Below are 21198 nucleotides of genomic sequence, written 5' to 3'. Positions count from 1 at the left end.
ACTGTTTTACATGTTTTGATTTTGGTCCAGTTACGCCACCGCCTTTCATGAGGACACCCCCGGCTTTGGCATCTTCACATACCGCCTGAAGGGGTTCTCGCAGCAGCCGACAGACCACTACATGAGGCCGTACTTTGTGCGCACCAGCGCCCACGACAAGAAGTGGTCTCCCTATTGCAACGGCGACCGACCCAGACACAAGCTGATGCTGGATTACACTAGACAGGTAATGTAGACAGGAAACTTGCATGCAGCCGTACTTCGTGCTCACCAGCCCTTACGACAAGAAGTGGTCTCCCTATTGCAACGGCGACCGGCTCAGACAGTAGGAAGACCACTTCTTGTCATGGGAGATAATGTAGACAGGACCACTACATGCGGCCGTACTTTTCATGCCATGCTTCAATAATATCTTTTAATCTCTTTATCTGTGACGCATTGTGATATGTATTACCTAATTCCCTCGGATATTAAGGATATCTGTAATCCATAAACTTTTTTAGAATAATAATAATAATATTATTTATTTGCGAAACAAAGCAGTAGCTGCAATACACTTTCTGCCGTATATGTTGCTACATTTATTAGGAAAGTAGCGTTGGGCGATAGTGCTACACTATAAGTAGGCCCCCGTGTTCGTGCAGTACACGAAGGGTGACAGTGCAATATAATGAGAGATGCGGGGTTTGAGTACTAGTCAACCGATGTCAATCCTCAGACTAGCTCATTCAAGGCACGATATGGACTTTACTCAAGCCGAGAGGTCAGCTATCATTTTCTGCTACTTCATTCAGAGCGGGAGAGAGGTTTTATATTGACAAAAGAGTGATAGTTTACAACGATATATTATGGCAGGGCTTCATACAACAATACACAAAGGAGAACAACACGAAGTATTACAAACTTATACATACGGGGTATGGTAACATCATCCTGTCAGAAGTTTATAATATATTCCTTGTTGAAAGGTAATGATTTTAGGGTGAATATCCAGATGTTAGTCTGGTTATTCTTTTGAATTCTGTTTAACTTCCGAAAAGACGCGCTCGGGGTACGTGCTGTGGGGCTGAACGCGGGATTACAAAGAGACCGGCAAGCGAACAGCGGGCCCGGGAACCGGCGTACGCGGTTAGTTCCGAAAGTGGCCACCAGGATGCTGATAGCATTAGTCATTATTCTTACATACAATTCAAACGGCTACATAACAATGTAAATAGAATACGTAAGAGTAATGTAAAAAGAAAGAAATAACATAATATCAAACTAAAAAATATTAATAAATGTGTTAAATTATTATTAGCACTTATATTATGGTAGCTTGAGGGAAACTCTGCAGGTGCGCTGTGGCATTGGGCGACAGCCTGGACGAGAGTGTTCTCAGATTTCCTGTGGCATGGATTCGTTCCGGCCACTCTGTGGCGCATCAAAGCTTCGAACCCACGCACCCTTCCTTCTGCAAAACATCTGTGACTTGTACTAAAAGTGTCACTGTATTTGCAGTTCATGGACGTGTATGCTGCGTACCCACGCTTCGCTTTCGCCTTCCACGGTGAGCTGTCCCACGATGACTACAACCTGGTGCAGGCGGCGGACGGGGACCTCGAGGCCTGGATGCGCGACCTGAAGACCTCCGGCGTGCTGGACAACACCATCCTAATTATCATGTCGGACCACGGCCACAGGTACGGACGGAGCTTCAAACAGCTACACTGAAACTCTCTTACAAGGTTTTCCAAGGGACCGGAAAAAAGCATGAAAACTTCACTGTATTATTAAACATGCTCATTTTGGTTGTCGATGCATGTGTGCGTGATTTGAAATTCAATGAACTTTTAATAAGTACATAAATCATATCATATAACCTCAACACAGGCTTGTCCTAGTGAGGTTAAAAATTCTAACCAAAAAAATGATACAATGTAAAGAAACAACAAACAATATCAGACAAGCGAAAAGTTTGTTTCACTGAATCTATCCTGTGGACATACTTAGTTGGCCGTCCGTGTATCTATTTCGTACACACATATTCTTTGAATTGTTATCCTTTGCATAAGCGATGCTACTTTTTTTGTTCGATTAGTATGAATCAATGTAAAATGTCTTGTATTTTTATAATGTCATAATTTAGATAAATTTCCATTTTCGAGAAACGTGCGGACGACAAAGCCCCGGTGTTGACCTGACCAAACCATGGTAACGACTCAAAACGGCACGACCCTTCCGACACAATGAGACCCCTCATGTTCCTACCTCCACTACACGGGATGTACCGGCCCTTCAAAACCTGCGCCGTCTATTTTGCTGCAGCCTGTACAAAGTGTTTTTCAAATAAAGTGCTATTAACTGTATCCGACATTTTTCTATGTGTACTAAAATATCTCCCAAAATTGTTCTAGGGGTTAAATAAATAATCCACACATTTTAACAGTCCCTCACTTGGGAAAAAACTCAATTCTAGATTTGCGGAGATTCGAGACACCCTGCAGGGCAAGCAGGAAGAGAGGCTGCCGTGGTTCGCCGTAGTGCTGCCCCGGCCGCGCGTGCCGGTGGCGGCGCACGCCGACAAGGCGGATCAGCTGGCCGCCAACACCCGCCGCCTTACCACCCCCTTTGACATCCATGCCACCCTACTGGATGTGCTGGGCATCAACCCCAATAAGCACTACGACATCAAGAGCAAGTTTCCACCGCGATCGCTCTCACTCTTCGGACCCGTGAGTTTATCACATTACAACTAATACCACATTAACTATGTAGTAAACACGGTGCTTGGAAACAAGCCAGAGACTGATATGTCTACATTACAGAGAACCCAGAAAATGTTTTTTTTCTTTTTTTTGCCACATAAGGATTTATGCTTTGGTGCATTTTTTAAAAGACATTAAACAGCTGATAATAACCCTATTTGACTGGTTTACTCGAAAACAAAAACTTAAATCAAAAAAGTTGTACCTTAAATGACTTCAAACGAGATTTGGATTCACCAGTTTCACTTGTACTATGAGTTTCCGGACACTCATCACGTGAGAGATAGTTCGTCGCCCACCATACAAACAGGCGTATCTTATATTTATAAACTTTTTAGTATGTTGAGCCAAAAAAAGTTTGGTAATTATTCGGAATCGCTGGACAAGGATTATATGAAATATTTTTTAAATAAAACCTTCTGATTTACCTTAATTACCATAAAAGGAATCTGACTGCATTTGGGATATTTTTAATTTTAGCATTTTCATTTTTAATTACGTAAATCGAAAATTCACTTTCGTTGTATGGGATGACAGCTGGAATCGTTTCTGTTGATAACATTATCTTTTGTTGGTATTCCTGATAGGAGTGGCTAGATTTTTTACCATATGCAAATACTAAGGTAGGTACTATTTTAGCCAAACTGGAAAAATAAAATAAAGATATTTAGATATGTTTTATAAAATAGAAAAAATAAAAAAGGTGAGGTTTTATAGGTTAGGTTAGGTTAGGTTGGATTATTATAGGTTAGGTTGATTTATTATTATTTGGATTTAGGTTAGGTTAGATTGGATATTATAGGTTAGGTTAGGTTAGGTTGGATTATTGTAGGTTAGGTTCGATTATTATAAGTTAGGTTGGATTATTATTAGGATATAGGTTAGGTTAGGTTAGGTTGGATTATTATAGGTTATTTTAGGTTGGATTATTTTCGGTTAGGTTAGGTTGGGTTGGATTATTATCGGTTAGGTTGGATTATTATAGGTTAGGATATTTTTTTTTTTTTTTTATAGTGAATACCTCACAAGAGTCCCAACTGCTCCCGTCTGGAGCCAGTGAGACTATGGCATCCCCAATTGGGGGATGTTGTGAGGCTGAAGGTAAGTGGGGAAGGGAAAGAGGAAGGTGGGGAAGTACCTGGCTATTCAGATCTAGTCACTAAACACGGCTAAAGCCATTTGGAGCAACGTTTCAATTCTGAATGGTGGTCTTACACCAGGGCGATACTGGTAGTATCTTCCACTCTGGAACGTGCCGCAAATATACTATATATTATTTTTAATTAATTAATTGTGAAATAACACAAATCAATCAAATAAAATTTATTTGCGCACGCCGGGTTCGAACCCGCGACCTTCGGAATGGCAGTCCAATGCGTTACCACTGGACTATGCCGGCCGTCAAATAAAAATATAGGTTAGGTTAGGATTTAGGTTAGGTTAGTTAAGATTTGATTATTATAGGTTAGGTTACTATAGTTTAGGTTATATAAAACAGTAATTATAATAATACGTAAATATAAATAATTTAAATTTTTTAAGTAACATAAAAATATTTTATTTTTCGAGTTTGGTCAAAACAGTACCTAACTAGAATTTGCATTCAGAAATGATTCAAATTCTAGCCACTCGTATCAGGAATACCAACAAAAGAAAATGTCATCAACAGAAATCATTCCAGCTGTCATCCCATACAACGAAAGTGAATTTTCGATTTTGGTAATTAAAAATTAAAATTAAAATGCTAAAATTAAAAATATCCCAAATGCAGTCAGTTTCCTTTTATAGTAATTAAGGTAAATCAGAAGGTTTTATTTAAAAATATTTCATATAATCCGTGTCCAGCGATTCCGAAAGTTTTTATTTGTACATTTTATTACATGTTTCGCTAATGGGGTTTTAACTATGCATTTTTTTTCACCCATCAGCCACTCGAACAATTTTTGGGTGTTCAGTTTTCTATTCAGCCCATTTTTATTTTATAAAAAAAATTATAATTCATAAAAATCATCTACCCACATTAGGGTAGCTATCGCTCGAGTGGCTAATGAAATATTTAATAAAATGTGTAAGAATCCTGCCAAAAAAAGCAGTTTTTTGGCTCTCCTAAAAATTTACAAATGTGAGATACACCTGTTTGTGATGTGGGCAAACAAATTGTGTAAAAATTGAAATACTATTATTAAAAATGAAATTTTTAAATGTGTGTATGGCATGCATGTATTTGTACATATGTATGTACATTTTTAAATTTTGATTCTCAATTTGATTCCACCGGCACATTTTGACACATATATATATTCTAGTGAACCTTCATGGATCACATAGGTGAGAGCTGTGTAGATATGGTTAAGCAAAATACTATTTCATCATTATATTAGTTCCAGCGAAAGGTTTACTTGACATCATGGTTTTGGTATCTTTGTCTTTTTTTCGTTTTCATAAGTGAAAAATGAGAGAAGAGACGTGGGAGAAGGAAGAGGATGATCTTTGATGACGTACGTACAAGCTCTCGCTGGGACTTGTATAGGAGGTAGACAGGTAATGTTTTGAACAATATATATTTGTTGTAGATCCCGGTAAACAGAACGTGCGGTCAAGCTAGCATCGAGCCCCACTGGTGCGCCTGTCTCTCGTGGCGCCCCCTGTCTCTGCTGTCCGACCTGCCACAGCGCATGAGCGACAACCTCGTGGTGGCCATCAACAAGCTCACCTCTCCATTCCGGTTAGTGTGCATCCACCACACACTAGTTCGATCAAAAACAAAAAATCTTTTCATCATCGGAATGATGCGCGGTGCGGGAAGCGAGCGTGGCGTGGCAAACTAATAAATAACGCGCTTTCTGCGCACGGCCAAAGACTCGATTCACTGGAGCGATAGCCACCCAAATTAATTGATTTTTATGAATATAAATGAATTTATTTTGAACTTCCACAATCAGATAGTTTGTTCAGTTGCGAGCTTGATTAAGCTTCTATCGAATACTAAAAGATGTCACTAATGTATTTTATTTTAATTTTAACAGTAATCCCTCACGAGGAAGGATTGTGAAAAATATAATTATTGTGAATAAGTCATTAATTTAAAATAATTGGTGTTCGTCTCACACCTTTGTTGTGTTTTTGCACAAAAACAGCGTAAAAACAAACTATCCAATTATTATTATTATTGTTCTACATAATGTTTTGTACTATGAAGTCTGCATGTAGACACTATTTTAAATTGTTTTCTAAAACTTGAACATCTGTTTAGGTTAAAATTACTGTATGACTATAGATATTTCCATTAGAGCATAGACAACATATAGAAATAGTAATATTCAATAGTGTTCAATTCCTCGGCTGGCTAAGTCCTCCATCACAACACAAGCCATATTTTCCGCTTACTTTGGTGGTAGAAGAAGATTTTAAAATGTTTTCAGGTTATTCGTAACCCGGGAATGTTTGTCTTTCTTTAAAAAAAATAATTTTCAGAGGTATGATTTTTGAAATAAGCGCATCCGAATCCGAACCAAGAGGCCAGAAATCCCTATCGCTTCATTGGTTATATAGTTATGGGCCTTAGTCGTAAGTCGCTAGTTTTAAGAAATATATTTGTACAGCGACCTTGAGGTGATTTCTCACGAAAACGGCGCTATATAAATTAGCCAAATATTATTATTATTATGGGCTTTTCTCACCTTTCAGAGAGAAATATTTTCTCAATATCATCCTGGTAAGGGACCAATATCAGAATGTTGCTTCAAATGGATTTACATAATTTAGACGTTTAGTGGTAACCGGATAAAACATAACGGTGACAAAACACAATGTGATAAATTAATAGGTTAGGTTTGTTGTTTGTTCGTCTTTTTTCTTCTCCTTTTATCAATATTCCGTTTTTTAACTGTGCTGTCTTATTGTTTAACCAGGCTATAATTGCAATAATTCATGAATGTTGATTACAGGGATCGTTGTGCGGAACTAAGCCTGGACAAGGTGATCTGGGCCATGTCGCTGGCGGCCACCGAGGGTCTGCTTGGATTCAAGAGGTCCTACGATGCCGATGGCTTTCTGCCCGATCTGTCTGCAAAACCCATCGGGGTGGTGAAGCTGTACCAAGTCAAGGTAATCACATATTCTTTTAGATTTATGAAATAATATCATATATATTTTCTCACAAAACGATTTTTTCGAATTACATGGACAAATTTCCGTGCGCGGATCAAAATGTGAAACTGAGGACTTTTTTGCGAAAAATTTGAATTATGCCTTTTATTGAATTAACGGGTTTCTATCGTATGTTGTGTATGCTGTTCTGTTGGCAGTATTTACCAATGCCATCTGTCATGTTGATAAGGTTGGTAAAGCTGGCACGTCACTTGATACGAGCCCTTATCTATAACGTCTATTCGAATTGAATAAAAAAATTCGAATTAAATAGTTCTCAAAGGATTTGATATTTTAAGAAGAAAAAAAAGAAGTTCTCCTAAAATTCGAATTCTGCGGCTTCCTTCTCAAATTCAGGTAGGTATTCAAGGTAAATTCGTAATAACACAACTTATTCTCGTGTAAATTGATTTTTCGCGGCTGATTACCATCGTGGCTATCGGTTCAATTCGTAAATTTGAAAACACGTAAGAGTAAACATATTTCCGAGTAAATCAAAATTTCCCAACTGAATATCATCGCGGCTGGGCATAGACTAAATACAACTAGACAAGCCGTTACCATTGAAAAATAACCTCAACTCAATTTTGGTTTGGTTCACGTGCACATTTATGAAAAGGCGCACGCATTGTGTCGCAATGCGAAATGGGCACTGTGCATTGCGTTTTACCTTTTGTTGGTCTAGAGTTAAGCTATTTTGCTTGTCAGCTATGCTGGGCAAGTTCATTTTTTCAATCACAAAAATAACCCAGTTCCAAATATTTTAGATTGTACCTATCTCGGACTTTATTTTAGAAAATGTTATCAGCTATCTGAATAAAAAATATATAAGTACCTTACCGATAGATTGAAGGCAACGCATTAACAAATATCAGAAATTAATAGAATTTCAGTAACGACAAGTAAATTTTCTGACGTCATCTTTCAAACTAGTCACAATCATGACGTCATGCAGTGTGTTATACGCTTTTAACGAATACATATAAACAATAGTACATGGCACGAGCCTGCCACATGATAATTATTGATGTGTTGGTTAAAATCACGCGTTTTTTTCACGCAAAAAAATGTTATTTTGGTGACTGTTTTGTATTCAAATTACAGCAACAACTCGGTAACAAAATGAACGCTGTTCCTTGGTTTCGCTTACGAGTTTGAACGTTTGTACAAGGAGTTTAAACAGAGTTGGGTTGTTAAGTTCATCTCCATATTTGTGACGTACGCTATGTGGTGTCATTTTTAAAATGGATTTAACTAGACAAGGCTAATCTAGTATAATACATCAATGCGGCTGGGCCATTAAATACAGATAGGTTCAAAGTAAATTCATAAAAATTTAGCCGGCCATTTTTACACAAATTCAATATTTTTTAATTAGGATAATTTGTGCACGGAGAAAAATAAATTACGAATTAGAGAACTTTTCAAATTAACGATTTTTTTCTAATTTTTAAAAATGTTGTGCGAAAATTTGTTCTGATGACTTTTTCGGGCAAAAATTTCGAATTATGTGGTTTTTTGAATTATTGAGGTTCTACTGTATTTGTGATATGTAATTTAGTATGATATTAATCAAATTAATGGTGTTGTAAGTTTTAGTAATGTTTCATTTTGCTTCCAGGTACGCCTGATGCCCGGTGGCGCCCTATTTGAAGCCAGCCTCTCCCACAACGTGGATAATGACTCCATTGTCGTCAAACTGTCCGACATATCCCGCATCAACAAATACGGGGACCAGGCCCGCTGCATTTATGACAATCAACCTCAATTAAGAAAGTACTGTTACTGTACTAGAGACTGAACAAATGAGCATTTTTATTTTATGTTGACTATATACTATGGTATATAAATTATAATGATTTGATGAATCTCTCCAGAACTATTTAACTCTAAATATGTTCTAAAATTTTTGTGTTTTATGGTTATTTGAAAATACCGAGGGATCAACTTCTGCAGTATTTTGTTTAAAACATCAAATTCACTTGCAAGTTTTACGTTTCTAGCTCGCAAAAGACTCCTAGCGTGCCTTTTTGTGTGATAACCATTTTTGCCGCAAGTGTCCAATAGTTTTGCCACAAGTTTCAAATAGATTTGCCACGTGTTCTGATGAGTATAAAAGTAAAAACTAAAAAAAATCTATATATTTAAGGACACCATAATTTGTTTTGCTTTTAACTAAAAGCAAATACTGTAGATAATAATAATACGTTCAGCTTTTGACGGATCCATATAATAATATTATATTGAAAGCAGAAAACCTGGTATTAAAAAATCGTACAATTTATTCAATATTTCTTTACTACTTCGTCAGTCTCCCATAATATAAATGGATTTTTTCTTTTTCTTGGTGTGGTTGGGGATAGTTGGTTGAGGTGAAAGTGGAATGAGATTTTTCAGCCAGTTAAAGGCTTCCAGATGATAAACTTTACATTGCTGGCTTTTTTAATGCAATCTATCACACCACGCATCGTGTTTTGACACATTGTAGATGCGTGTTTTGTGAAACTTTATGAATCACATATTATGCGACGTCCGTGTACTAGATAGCCACTGATGGATCACATATGCGACATCCATGTACTGGGATAGTCACTGATGGATCACATATGCAGCATCCGCGTACTGGGATTGTCACTGATGGATCACATAAGTAACATTCATATATTGGGATAGGCACTGATGGATTACATATGCAACATCCATATATTGGGATAGTCACTGATGGATCTGATTTGCGACAGCCGCGTAGATAAAGTTAAGTAAGTTTATTTTTAGGAAATGATTGTCTTTGCACAAAAATAGATTTAGGAATTATGGTGTGCGTAGTTCTATCGTAGACATTAAAAAACTTTTTGGTATTAACTAGAAATTTTCATACGCACAATATCTATATTAACAGCATACATATTTAAATATGTCGATCTTTCCAATGAACTAAATTATACATATGTTATGTTTGATATTAATATTGTATATATTCAGGTTATAACATTCTCAACTGCCACTAATTGTAATTATATAATTCTGTCAATTTTTTGACCCTTTCATATTGTTGGCAAATTATCAACATTAATTATAATAAAAAAAATCATATTTATTTTTAATTTTATGTTATATTTTGTTTAAATGTCCATAGTAAAAAGGCTGTGTTATTTCATATCTTATTGACGTAAACAATATGGCATTCGTACTGAATTTTATTACACTCACAAGTCAATATAATATTATGTATTATAAATTATACTCATAAAATTAAAAACATGTCTTTGATGATACATACTAATAATTTATTATATTGCCTATCTTACATCTACTTGTAATAAATTGTAAATATAGTAAAACCCTCTTACAAGGTTCTTATGAAGCGGAAAAAACTTTTTATTTGGGAAAACCTTGTACTGTTGACAGTACCAATTGTTGAAGTTTGTCAACAATCCCGAAACAATTTTTTGATTTGTGGAAATTTGAATTTTAGAGATAAATTACAATTTGTGCGCTTTTCAAGTTTATATATTACCAAACTGTAAAAGTGTGTTTTTTATATTATTTACTTTAAAACATTAAAATTTCTGTATCCAACATTTTTCAAGGAGCTGAAAAACAAATCACAAGTGTAAAAACTTCTTAACCCTCAGGCAAATAAAAAAAAAATAGTAATTTGTACGCTTTGGGCAGAGCTCATATGATCTCATAGAAATTGTTGTGTCTTCTTTACTGTCATGATGAAAAGTATGATCTAAACGGCATTAGAAAGAGAAAATACCAAGTTTTATAGTAAAAAAATTGAAGTATAAAACTAAAGGTTCTGACCGCAACAAGTTTATGAAACTTGAATTTTTTATTAATTATTTTTTATATGAAATGACAAAAAAGTGAGGTGATAATAATGTTTGTTATGCATTTGTCCAATAAAATGTGTGTGTTTTTATTTTTTTGATGTCCGTAATATTAGTTCAAAAAAAAAAAAGCGTACCATATTTAAAAAAAATTATGTTTGTATTCAAAATTTCAATATTTAAAAAATTTAATTTCTAATATGAACTCACCTTTCTTAAACAGTTATTAGTTTTAGGATACATTAAAAAATATTCCATTATTTTGGATTTTATTCTCTGTATATACTCCGACCTTCTGACATTACGCCAGAGGCCTCCGGGGTTAAGTGGGAACCTTATAAAGGGTGTTTTACTGCAATTCCTTTAAAAATGTCTCGGCAAATTTATAATCAAAGATTTTTAAGATTTATGTAAAGTCACTTTTAAGTATGCAATATTTGTATTTATAAATATTGTATGGTATAAATACTAATTGATATCAAATTACATATACATTCATCACAGTGATTCCCAAAGTGGGCGGTACCGTCCCTCCAGGGACTTCTGAAGTACCTGACACGGGACGATAGATAATATATAGTGCTGAATTAATGAATCGAATACTCGTTCTTCTACAATCAATCACTATAGAATATTCTATTATAATGCAGTAATAACTATGATGACTTTTTGATCCAGTATTTAACTTTTCCATCGCCAACAGGGGTAACCAAAATCTCTGAAATTACTTTCCTCCATGTATTGGTATTTTTATATTGTATAACAGTGACCCAAGTAACAATAAAACAAGTTTTTTTTTCATCTTTGTTGTTGAATGTATTTAAGGCGATGTCATACGTAGTAATGCAAAATCATGTGTTTTTGGTTTGAAAATTTGGTCGCCTAGAATTGTTTCAGATGCTTTAATTAAATACTGCGAGTAGAATATATCTTGGCCTTTGAAATAATCGAGTATTTTTTAGATAAGCTCAGAAAAAAATAATGTATAAGGCCTATAAAAACTGCTTTAAAGTTCAAAATCTCCTACTTACGAACCCATTTCCGGTTATGATTTTATTGTATAATGTGGCAAATTAAGTTATTTATAAAATGATCGGAAAAAAATTAAATATTTATGCCTGAACATCCACAAAATAAAATAAAAGGCACTTTTTGGCCATGTTTTTTTCTTGCATAAATCAAAACAGGCGAATGGTTTTAAGCGGGAATTTAAACCTTATCGCCATCTACGTAAGGGTTGTTATTGATAGCGGCTCAATTTAAAATATTACATGACGTAGTGCATTGCCTAACACCGAAAATGGGTTCGTAAGTAGGAGATTTTGAACATTAAAGCAGTTTTCATAGGCCTTATACATTATTTTTTTTTGGCTTTATAAAAAGACTTATCTAAAAAATACTCGATTATTTCAAAGGCCAAGATGTATTCTACTCGCAGTATTTAATTAAAGCATCTGAAACATTTCTAGGCGACCAAATTTTCATACCAAAAACACATGATTTTGCATTACTACGTATGGCATCGCCTTAAATCAATTAGTGTGATTCATTTCTGTCTAATTCAAAGGGGCAGATGAGTTGCATTCAATAGATTCATTTGCTTAATAATAATTGGTTCATTAATTCTAATTGATATTTAAAATAAATTAATAAATGTTCAAAGTTTCTATGCATTTATTTCACGGGAAAAATATATTACAGCAAATAAAAATCTTTATGAAAAGTTACCAATTTGCACATCATTGGAACTGGGACTGTCGAATACATAATACTTTGCGGTTGTTGAATTTTGTATTTAATGGAATCAATTTTGAAAAACATATCATTGCTGTAGTAACAAAAGCAGGCATTTTGAAAACTTATTTATTTTTTCTATTCTGTTGAAGCTAGGTAAACGAAAGGCAAACGAAGTTTTCGCATTAAAAATTCTTGTGAATTAAAAATGATAGCTATAAGTATTTATAATAAAATGTATTCAGAATTCAAAGTCAACCTCAGCAGAGGGCCGTTGTAAGTCGTCAACAAATAATGTTATTCATACTAAACACTTCTATTGTTATCCTCCTTCTTGCACATCTTGCATGAAAACGAAAGAGAAAATATCGGGAATATTTTCATTTAGATACCCTTAGAAATTGAAGAATGCAAATTCTTTTTTTTTTCTTATTGTCTGGAAGAAAGAAAAGAGTTTGATGTATGAATGAATGTCACTATTGAACATTACTAAAAGTAATTAAGCTGTAACATACTCGTAACTTACGATGAATCTCTACCTTTTCACTCATGTTTAATTTGAATGTTTACAAACATATATTTTATTTGAATGTTTAAAAACATATATTTAATTTGAATGTTTAAAAACATATATTTAATTTGAATGTTTAAAAACATATATTTAATTTGAATGTTTAAAAACATATATTTAATTTGAATGTTTAAAAACTTATATTTAAATTTATGTTCTTAGTTCACTACTATTATTTTTGCACAAAATTTATTGGTAATATTATTTTCATATTTTATGACATTAAATATTAATTTGATTATAATAATTATATTTATTTTGTGTGGGATATAGGCCCCGAGGGAGATTATTTTCCTCAGGGGAGTGTATTTTATTTTATTTTGTATTTTATTTTCTGTGTGGAGCTAGTGTAAATATTTATATATGAAAGTCAAATGCCAAATATGTATCAAGCAATATAAATGTCTGTTTATTTTAATTTGAAACCTAATTAATAGCACCTGGTTGTGCAAAATCGTGAGGCGGGTTAAGGAAGCAGTGGCAGTTTGTGAGATTGAAAAGTGGGGGGCACAAACATTTTTTAAAAGTATTATGTATTACCTACAGATCAACATACATACTACGTTAGCGGAAGATCAAATCAATGCGACGGTCTTTTATGGCAGTAAAATAATCGGTGATCTAATCAAATGGCAAAGTAATCTGACCACCATAACTTGGGTATTTGCCCGTATGGTGGTTGAAAAATCCAATCTAATAAACTATCGGTTGAATAAAGAAAATAAAATCATAAATGATCAGTGCTACTTTGGAACTTTTGCGAGGCACGCCTCAAACTAAACAACGCGTAACATAGTATGGGAAATGCGTATCTTTTTTTCCTTTTTCTCTGTTTTAGGGGAGGCACAGCCTCCCCTGTCTCATTGCACGAACCGCCACTGGAATTAATCGACCCGGATTAAATCGCTTGCTTAAAGTCAATCAAAGTTATCTTCCAAAGACATACAAATAATTCCAGGTCTCAAAGTCAAATAAATTATATTATAAAAAATATATGTATAAAAATAAATTAAGATAACAAACAATTAGTATTGGCATGTTTTTTTGTAGATAACTCTGTTTGACTTTAAGCTCTCGAATTATTGGTAAGTATGTTTTGTGTATTTAATTTATTTGAATATGAGGCCTAGAATTATTTGTATGTTTTTTGAAGATAACTTTGTTTGACTCTCAAGTCCTTGAAATGAGAGAGGAGAGACGGATAAGCACTATTTTTACACTGTTAAGATGTAAATGTAAAATGATTTGAGTCGTAATTGCCAAGAGATAGCACTATAAGCACCATAAAATTATTTTTACTATAAGTTAGTCTTTTTTTAATGAATCTATAAAATATGATTTAAAAAAAATATATTCAGTCGAAGTTAAACACAACATTTTAGTTTTAACATGGTACTTAAAATATTTTTACAATACTTAAGACTTGATATTATCTACTTTATTGTAAAACTACCTGTTTCTTATTGTTACCTCTGACATGGGCTAAAGTACTTAAAATAACCTAACCTAACTAAATGAATTAAAGTTTCTAACCTAACCTAAGTAAATTTTTTTTCAAACTTTAGTATTAGTAAATTATTTTTATATATTTGGGTTCTTATTATTAGTACGTCTACTATTGTTAATTTGTTAACTATCTAAAATTTAAAGAATGGCACACAAATAATTATTCAAATTCATGGACAACTGCTGTTTTGTAGTTATTACCATAGACATTCAAAGCCAATCAGGGAAAGGGGAACAAACCAACTTGCGCAGAGCATGGGAGGCGTCATGGCCATCCTACTTTCGGTGATTTGTCAAAAAATGAATTTGATAGTATACAGGCAACTCGTATTGTAATATCACCATTTGGTCCTCGAAAATAAAATCTGCTTACGAATTACTAGTCCTTTTTAAAATGGCGCACAAATTGCTGACTTCGTAAAAACTTAACTACGTATCCTAATCGGGTAAACAAAAGTTTGGGCCTCTTTCTAAAATTTTATATTTTTACACTTTTTAGTTAGACACAATGTTCTATAATTTACCCACTTCACTCAATTTTTCGTTTAAGAACGAACACTCTTCTGATCCTGCGCAGAAAAGTACCACAATGGACAGTGCTGCAAAGCTTTGCCTTACTTTGGCGAACTTTACTTTTCTGTAGTCTGGTTATTTCAATGTACGTCTGATGATAGTTTATCAAAAGCATTCTCGAACCCGTGCTTTGCCTTCAGCTCGTCGAAACGATACCCAGATTTCATGTTAGAGCAAGTCTATTAATTTGAATGTCTATGGTTATTACTGAATAAAATAAGAGTTGATTTTTGTAAATTATGGCCGCAGACATAGAATAAAGAATAACACACAGTGTCATGTTGGCATGTTTTGTGATCCATATATAAGCCCGATTTGGGCTTATATATAATAGTAATACACAAAATAGTGATATACCATGATTACGAAATTCAAATGGGATGGTAATATACAATTTCAGACAAGTGTAAAAGAGACAGATCGCATGTTAAACGGTCTAGAACCAATAGATACTAAGTCATTAGCACAATTTTGGTTTCTATTAAATTTTTTATGGAAGGGACTTCTAGTTTTATTTTTTATTCTATGGTCGTCTTTTATTGTTTTAGATTTTTATGTTTAATGTAGAAATTATAAACTGTTAAACATGTTGCTTTTGAACATAAAACTAATTTGTAAACAGAATTAATACTTTATTCATTTCTGGTGAATCATTGCACAAAGTAGTAAATTTATTCATATTAATTGTAGAATGATAATTTCTCACAGATGGTTTTAAAAACAAAATGTATTTTCAATGCTTAACCCTTTAACCCTCCCTTCAAGCTGCCACAATTTATTGCCGTATTTATTCCTTTCGAGAAAATGTTTTTCTTTAAAGAAAAAAGTAGAATGCATTGCAATCTTAATATAATCATTTTTAATTTTTTTTTAAATTTATGAACTTTTTCAATATAAAAAAAAAACATAATCAAAAAGCTAAGCCTACATCAATAAATTCACGATACAATTTAATTCTGTTGCTGGGGTCAGTTTCAATCAAAATAATTTTGGATGGGAAGGTTAACAATATCATACTAAAGGTTACAATAACGCTTGAAATCCACCATGGAGTTCTGTTTTATCCCGTTAACGAAAGATCCACCTGAGTCATATACATATACAGGGTGTCCGGAAACTCGTAGTACAAGCGGGAAACTGGTGAATCTACATCACATTTGGAGTCGATTTTGTAGTATATTTTTTTTTTATTTGAGCTTTCGTTATCGAGTAAATCGAGTTTGAAGTTGATTTTTTTTTTTTTTTTTTTTTTTAATCAAATTTTTATAAATTATTACTTAAGATCAAAGTACCCAACTAATTAAAACTATTTGAAAGTAAAACAAATGAAGAAACTCGGATTTGAAGCATTATTTTGAAATCACCCTTCATTTAACCCGGTGTAATCATAAAATATTTCTGCTCTGCAGGGTTAAAACATCTGTTATTCAACCCTAAACACCAGAAAAAACTTTAACCCTAAAATAGCCGAAAAATATTTTTTTTTGGTTTTTTTTTTTTTTTGAAAATGCTCAAATCAAAAAACTTTATGTTTTTTTGGGTTCCCCATGTGGTGTAGATTCTCCAGTTTCCCGCTTGTACTACGAGTTTCCGGACACCGTGTATAAGTCACTACTTCAATCAGATTTTTACCGCTTCAATACTGGCGTACTCCTAGCAGCTCAACCGCACTTGACTCGATTTTATGGTATTTTATAGGAATCTTAAAAAATGCTTTTAGCTTACTAAAATATATTTTATTAACTTGGCAAGTAAATATTTCTTAATATTATTGTCTCCTTTCGTCATATGCAAACATACTTATTTTATCTGTGAAAAAGTCATGTTACTACATTTATTTAGCGTTATGAAAATATATTAAAACCGTAAAAATATCTTTCGATTTCTATATACCTATAACTTTTTTTGTATAAAAAGAGGGAGAAAAAATCGTTTCTCTGATTATACGCAGCTATTCTGGGGAAACTACTTATGCAAAATAGTTAAATTATGATACTAAATACTTATATTAACTTAAATTATAAATACTCTGCTAAGACAGTACAATTTACAAAAATGTCATTTTGCAAAACAACACGTTAATTTACTGTTGATTCAATTTGGCGGGAGCTCATTTACAGTAACATTTAATTACTCCAAATGTACTGAAAATGGATTTGTCCATATTTGAATAGCCAGAATTATCCCAACCTCTCCCAATATTAGCCAGTATTGGGAGGGAGTCAAATACATACAATGTATACATCCGGGCTCCCGGCATTGAGTTGATATTGCTTCTACTATTAAGTTATACAGGGTGTCAGGGGGTTAAGTGCACAAACTTTGGGAGGTGATTCTATAAGTAAATAACTTTTTCCGAAATTTCAACTTAGTTTTCAGGCAAAGTTCGTGAACTTTATCCCCGAACACCCTGTTTATCCCCCAAACTTTGAATATCTGTAAAATATCATCTGTAAATAATGTAGGTAAAATAATTATTAGATGTTTGTGCATTTCTCTTCATTATATTATAATATGTGTGTATGTATGTAAACTTAAAACATTGTGTTTATTCAGGGTCTAATGTTTCAAATATTTTAATAAAATTATGAAATTTTAATAAAATAATTATTGAGTATATTTTTTGCATAATATAATGTTATTATTCCTGTTATTTATTTATTTAACGTTTAGTGTAACAATGCTGTACAGTTGAGATCCCTGCGGTTCAGTGGTTCCAAATACCCCAAAAGTTAGAAGTGGACATCAATTCACAGGGAGGATTTACAAGAAAAAAATGGGATAATTAAATTTGGTACCGGTATTCTGTAAAAAAATAAAAAAAATCCGTTTATAAAGATTTACGGTGTTTTTCCCAGTTTATTAGCAAAAATACAAAATAATTAAAATAAAATAAAATATAATCCCTATCTTTCAGAAATAAACGCTGAGTAAAGCTGCGTTTGCTTAGTCTGATGTAGGCAATAAAATATCATCATCAATGTTACAGAAACGGAGAAATTAATATTTGTTGAGCACTCACACAGCGGCTCAACATAACCCGAAAAGCTATATAGATCAGTGAAAAGGCATTTTGGAAAAAAAAAACTGTCTTACGGGCACCAATCCAAGACCTGGGTTCGAACTAAAAGCCCTTTTCTCTTTCTCTATTTTGCGGAACGGACTGAAATTTTGCAAATGTACTACGAATTATGGTATGATGTGGAATCAATAAAAATATGTCAGTTAAAAGCACTTTGTGAAAAAAATTCTGTCTCACGAACCCCAACGCAAGACTTGGGTTCGAATTTTATAAGCTGTTTTCTCTGGCTCCATTATGCCGAACGGACTGAAATTTTGCACACATACTATAAATTATGGTTTGATTTGAAATCAATAAGAATATCTCAGTAATAGGGCACTTTGCGAAAAAAATTCTGTCTTATGGACCCCAATTCAAGACTTGGGTTCGAAAAGGAGAATGACAATAAAAGCACAAATTCAACCGTCGTAGCAGTATAGGACCTACAGGCAGTGCTGTCATATCCGCAGGGGGACGCGTCTTCCTACTACCACATTTCAAAGCTAGCCGTTTACAATTTAACAATTGCTCAACTGAAAGGCGACAAAACAGTAAATTGTTACACTTAGGATGAGACACAGGGAAAAAGAAGCGTTATTGAGATTAGAAGCTGTGTGCTGAAATGACTGCAACAATTAAATGACAAAACTGACTGTTCAATAGACGTTGTCTTTTACAACGATAATTGTTGTGGACAACAAAAAAATAACTTTATGATGGCAATGTACAAATGTGCTGTTACAACATTAAAAAACATAAAATCTATCACACACAAATTTTTAGTAAAGGGCCACACCCAAAACAAGGTGGATTCGGCTCACTCAACCATTGAAAAATAAGTTAAAAGAGCACTCCGAAGCGGACCGATATACTTACCTTCCCAATACGCCATGGCCATAAAAAGGGCAAAGAAAAGTGGCAAGCCTTACCTGGTTCATGAGTTGAGTCATGAGGACTTTTTGATATAAAAACTCTGAAGGACCCCCAGGTAATTTTACCCACTTTGGACATTCGAACGTTTAAAGTAATTAAAGACGACGGCAACTTTTACTTCAAAACATCCTACGGATCACATGCCTGGGAGGAGGCGAAGAAAAGGAATAAACGGGGCAATGGGAACGTGAATCCTGTTCTGATGCAAGCTTATTCCAAGAGACCATTGATGAGAAGAAGAAAAATGGTATCCTAAAGTTAGTTACCACCGGGATAATACCGTCAATTTATTCAGATTTCCATAAACGATTGGGAAACTTTGAAGTTACCAGGAAAGGGAAGAGCAGTATGTATTATGTTAATTGTTTATAAAAAAATTGTGAAGCAATAAATTATTTTTTCATTGACAACATTATACTTTTTTTATACCTAAAACAGGTTCCAAAAGAAGAAGCCACTGTGACACAAATGCAAATATTACACTGATTTTAAAGCCATACTGGCATATCTGCATTTTACTCTTAATTTAAGCAATTTTCGATTTATTTGCAACTACTACTTCAATAAGCAGTATTCGTCTAAATTTTATTCATTCATAAGGTGGCTTTGAGGTGAACCAAACGGACGTTAAAAGGAAAATATCATATGCGAAAAAATATAAAAAATATCATAAAGCGCTCTGGTGAAAAACAAGCATTTTGCAGATATGCCGGTTTGATTTCACAACGACGATATTTGTATTGATTCTAAATCAAAACATAATCTTTAGTACGTATGCGAAATTTCAGTTCTTTCGGCATAATGGAGCCAGAGAAAACGGCCTTAAAAGTTCGAACCCAAGTCTTGCATTGGGGTCCGTGAGACAGATTTTTGAATCGTACTGTAGCTATCGTAGATTCATCTAGATTGTCTCGCTAAAGGTAAACAAAACGAGCTACCTGTCTATGAGCTACCGAGTACGTTGCGAGTTGGTCTAGCACATTACGCGAACTCACTAGAAGGTTCTAGCCTGTTGCCTAGACATAATTTCAGCGCCAATGAAAATTCCAGTAGCATCCAGACCGAGCGAGTTGTCTCCATTTTATCTGCGATCTCGCATACCTACTGATGCCATCGGCCGGTCTGTATAAATAGGCCCGACGCAGCGAGATCTCCAAAGTGGTGACCCCGACGTGTTAGGTAGCTGGTTTTGTTTACCTTTAGCGAGACAATCTAGTACTAAGCATAAATAAAAATACAAAAAAATTATAGAAAGCAAAGAGACTTGCTACAGATACATGTAATTCGAAGGAGGTCAAGGCTTCATAGTTTTAACGATTTTTTAATTCACATTTAAAGTTAAAATTGATATAATCCGTACTATGTAGATATTTGCCAACCTGATTGAAAAATAATATTTCACTTTGGTTGAGTATTTTGACCGTCAATTCAAATTTAAATTGTCTCTGAAATGGGTCGCGCATCTGTTTCTCTCAAACGATGAAAAGAATTTATTAATGTTGTCCAATATTGTAGGATACGGTAAATACTTGATAGAAATGGATCAGTATATGTATTTAGAAAGTATGTTTTCAAATGACGTGTAGGGCGCCAAGGATATTGATTTTTGATAGTTGTAGTGAACCTAAATGCAGGAAATTCAATGAACGTGGAACTGAATGGGGCAGTCGCTAATAAACTGCAATCGAAGAGAGCCTAGCTTTTTTATATTGCATAAATACATAAGTTACGTAACTTTTTTTTTCTTTTTTGTTACATATTTATTACTTGTACATATTTTAATTTGTTCGTCTGTCCATAATGGTGGAACATTACATTAGCAGTAGAATAGCGAATATTAAACGATGAGAAGTCAAATAAAAAGAAAATACTTCATGTTATTAATTTAGTCCACGCCAAACGAATAATATTTTACTTGAGGGGGTTCATCTTGCTTAATCTATATCTTTGCTTGAAGTTATTATACACAAATGCAATACTTGGGTTCGAACTTTAAAAGCCGTTTTTTCAAGCTATATGACGCCGAACGGACTGAGATTACGAACACGTACTACGAATTATGGTCTGATGTGGAATCAATAAAAATAT

General features: G+C 33.8%; 1 protein-coding gene across 2 annotated transcripts in view; it reads left to right on the top strand.

Annotated features, from left to right (window-relative positions):
* The window catches only part of LOC149411246 (uncharacterized), a 43540-nt gene extending 25872 nt beyond the window's left edge, over positions 1 to 17668 (top strand). Inside the window, exons 7-13 of one of the 2 annotated variants that reach the window (XR_016304906.1) lie at positions 31 to 226; positions 1501 to 1682; positions 2459 to 2714; positions 5321 to 5472; positions 6695 to 6854; positions 8518 to 16222; positions 16725 to 17668. Coding sequence is in view for 1 of the 2 variants with exons in the window: in XM_089647518.1 (XP_089503644.1) it covers positions 31 to 226; positions 1501 to 1682; positions 2459 to 2714; positions 5321 to 5472; positions 6695 to 6854; positions 8518 to 8697 (1126 nt within the window). In the remaining variant the exon portion in view is untranslated. Of the gene's footprint in view, positions 1 to 30; positions 227 to 1500; positions 1683 to 2458; positions 2715 to 5320; positions 5473 to 6694; positions 6855 to 8517 lie in introns of both variants that reach the window. The other variant, XM_089647518.1, reaches the window with a different exon arrangement.
* The last annotated feature ends 3530 nt before the right edge of the window (positions 17669 to 21198 follow it).

The sequence above is a fragment of the Hesperophylax consimilis genome, chromosome 26, assembly GCF_061612785.1.
Source record: "Hesperophylax consimilis isolate HC1 chromosome 26, BYU_Hcon_1.0, whole genome shotgun sequence".
Lineage (NCBI taxonomy): Eukaryota > Metazoa > Arthropoda > Insecta > Trichoptera > Limnephilidae > Hesperophylax > Hesperophylax consimilis.
Note: the sequence above shows the minus strand (reverse complement) of the source record. Positions and strands in the feature narration are given on the sequence as shown.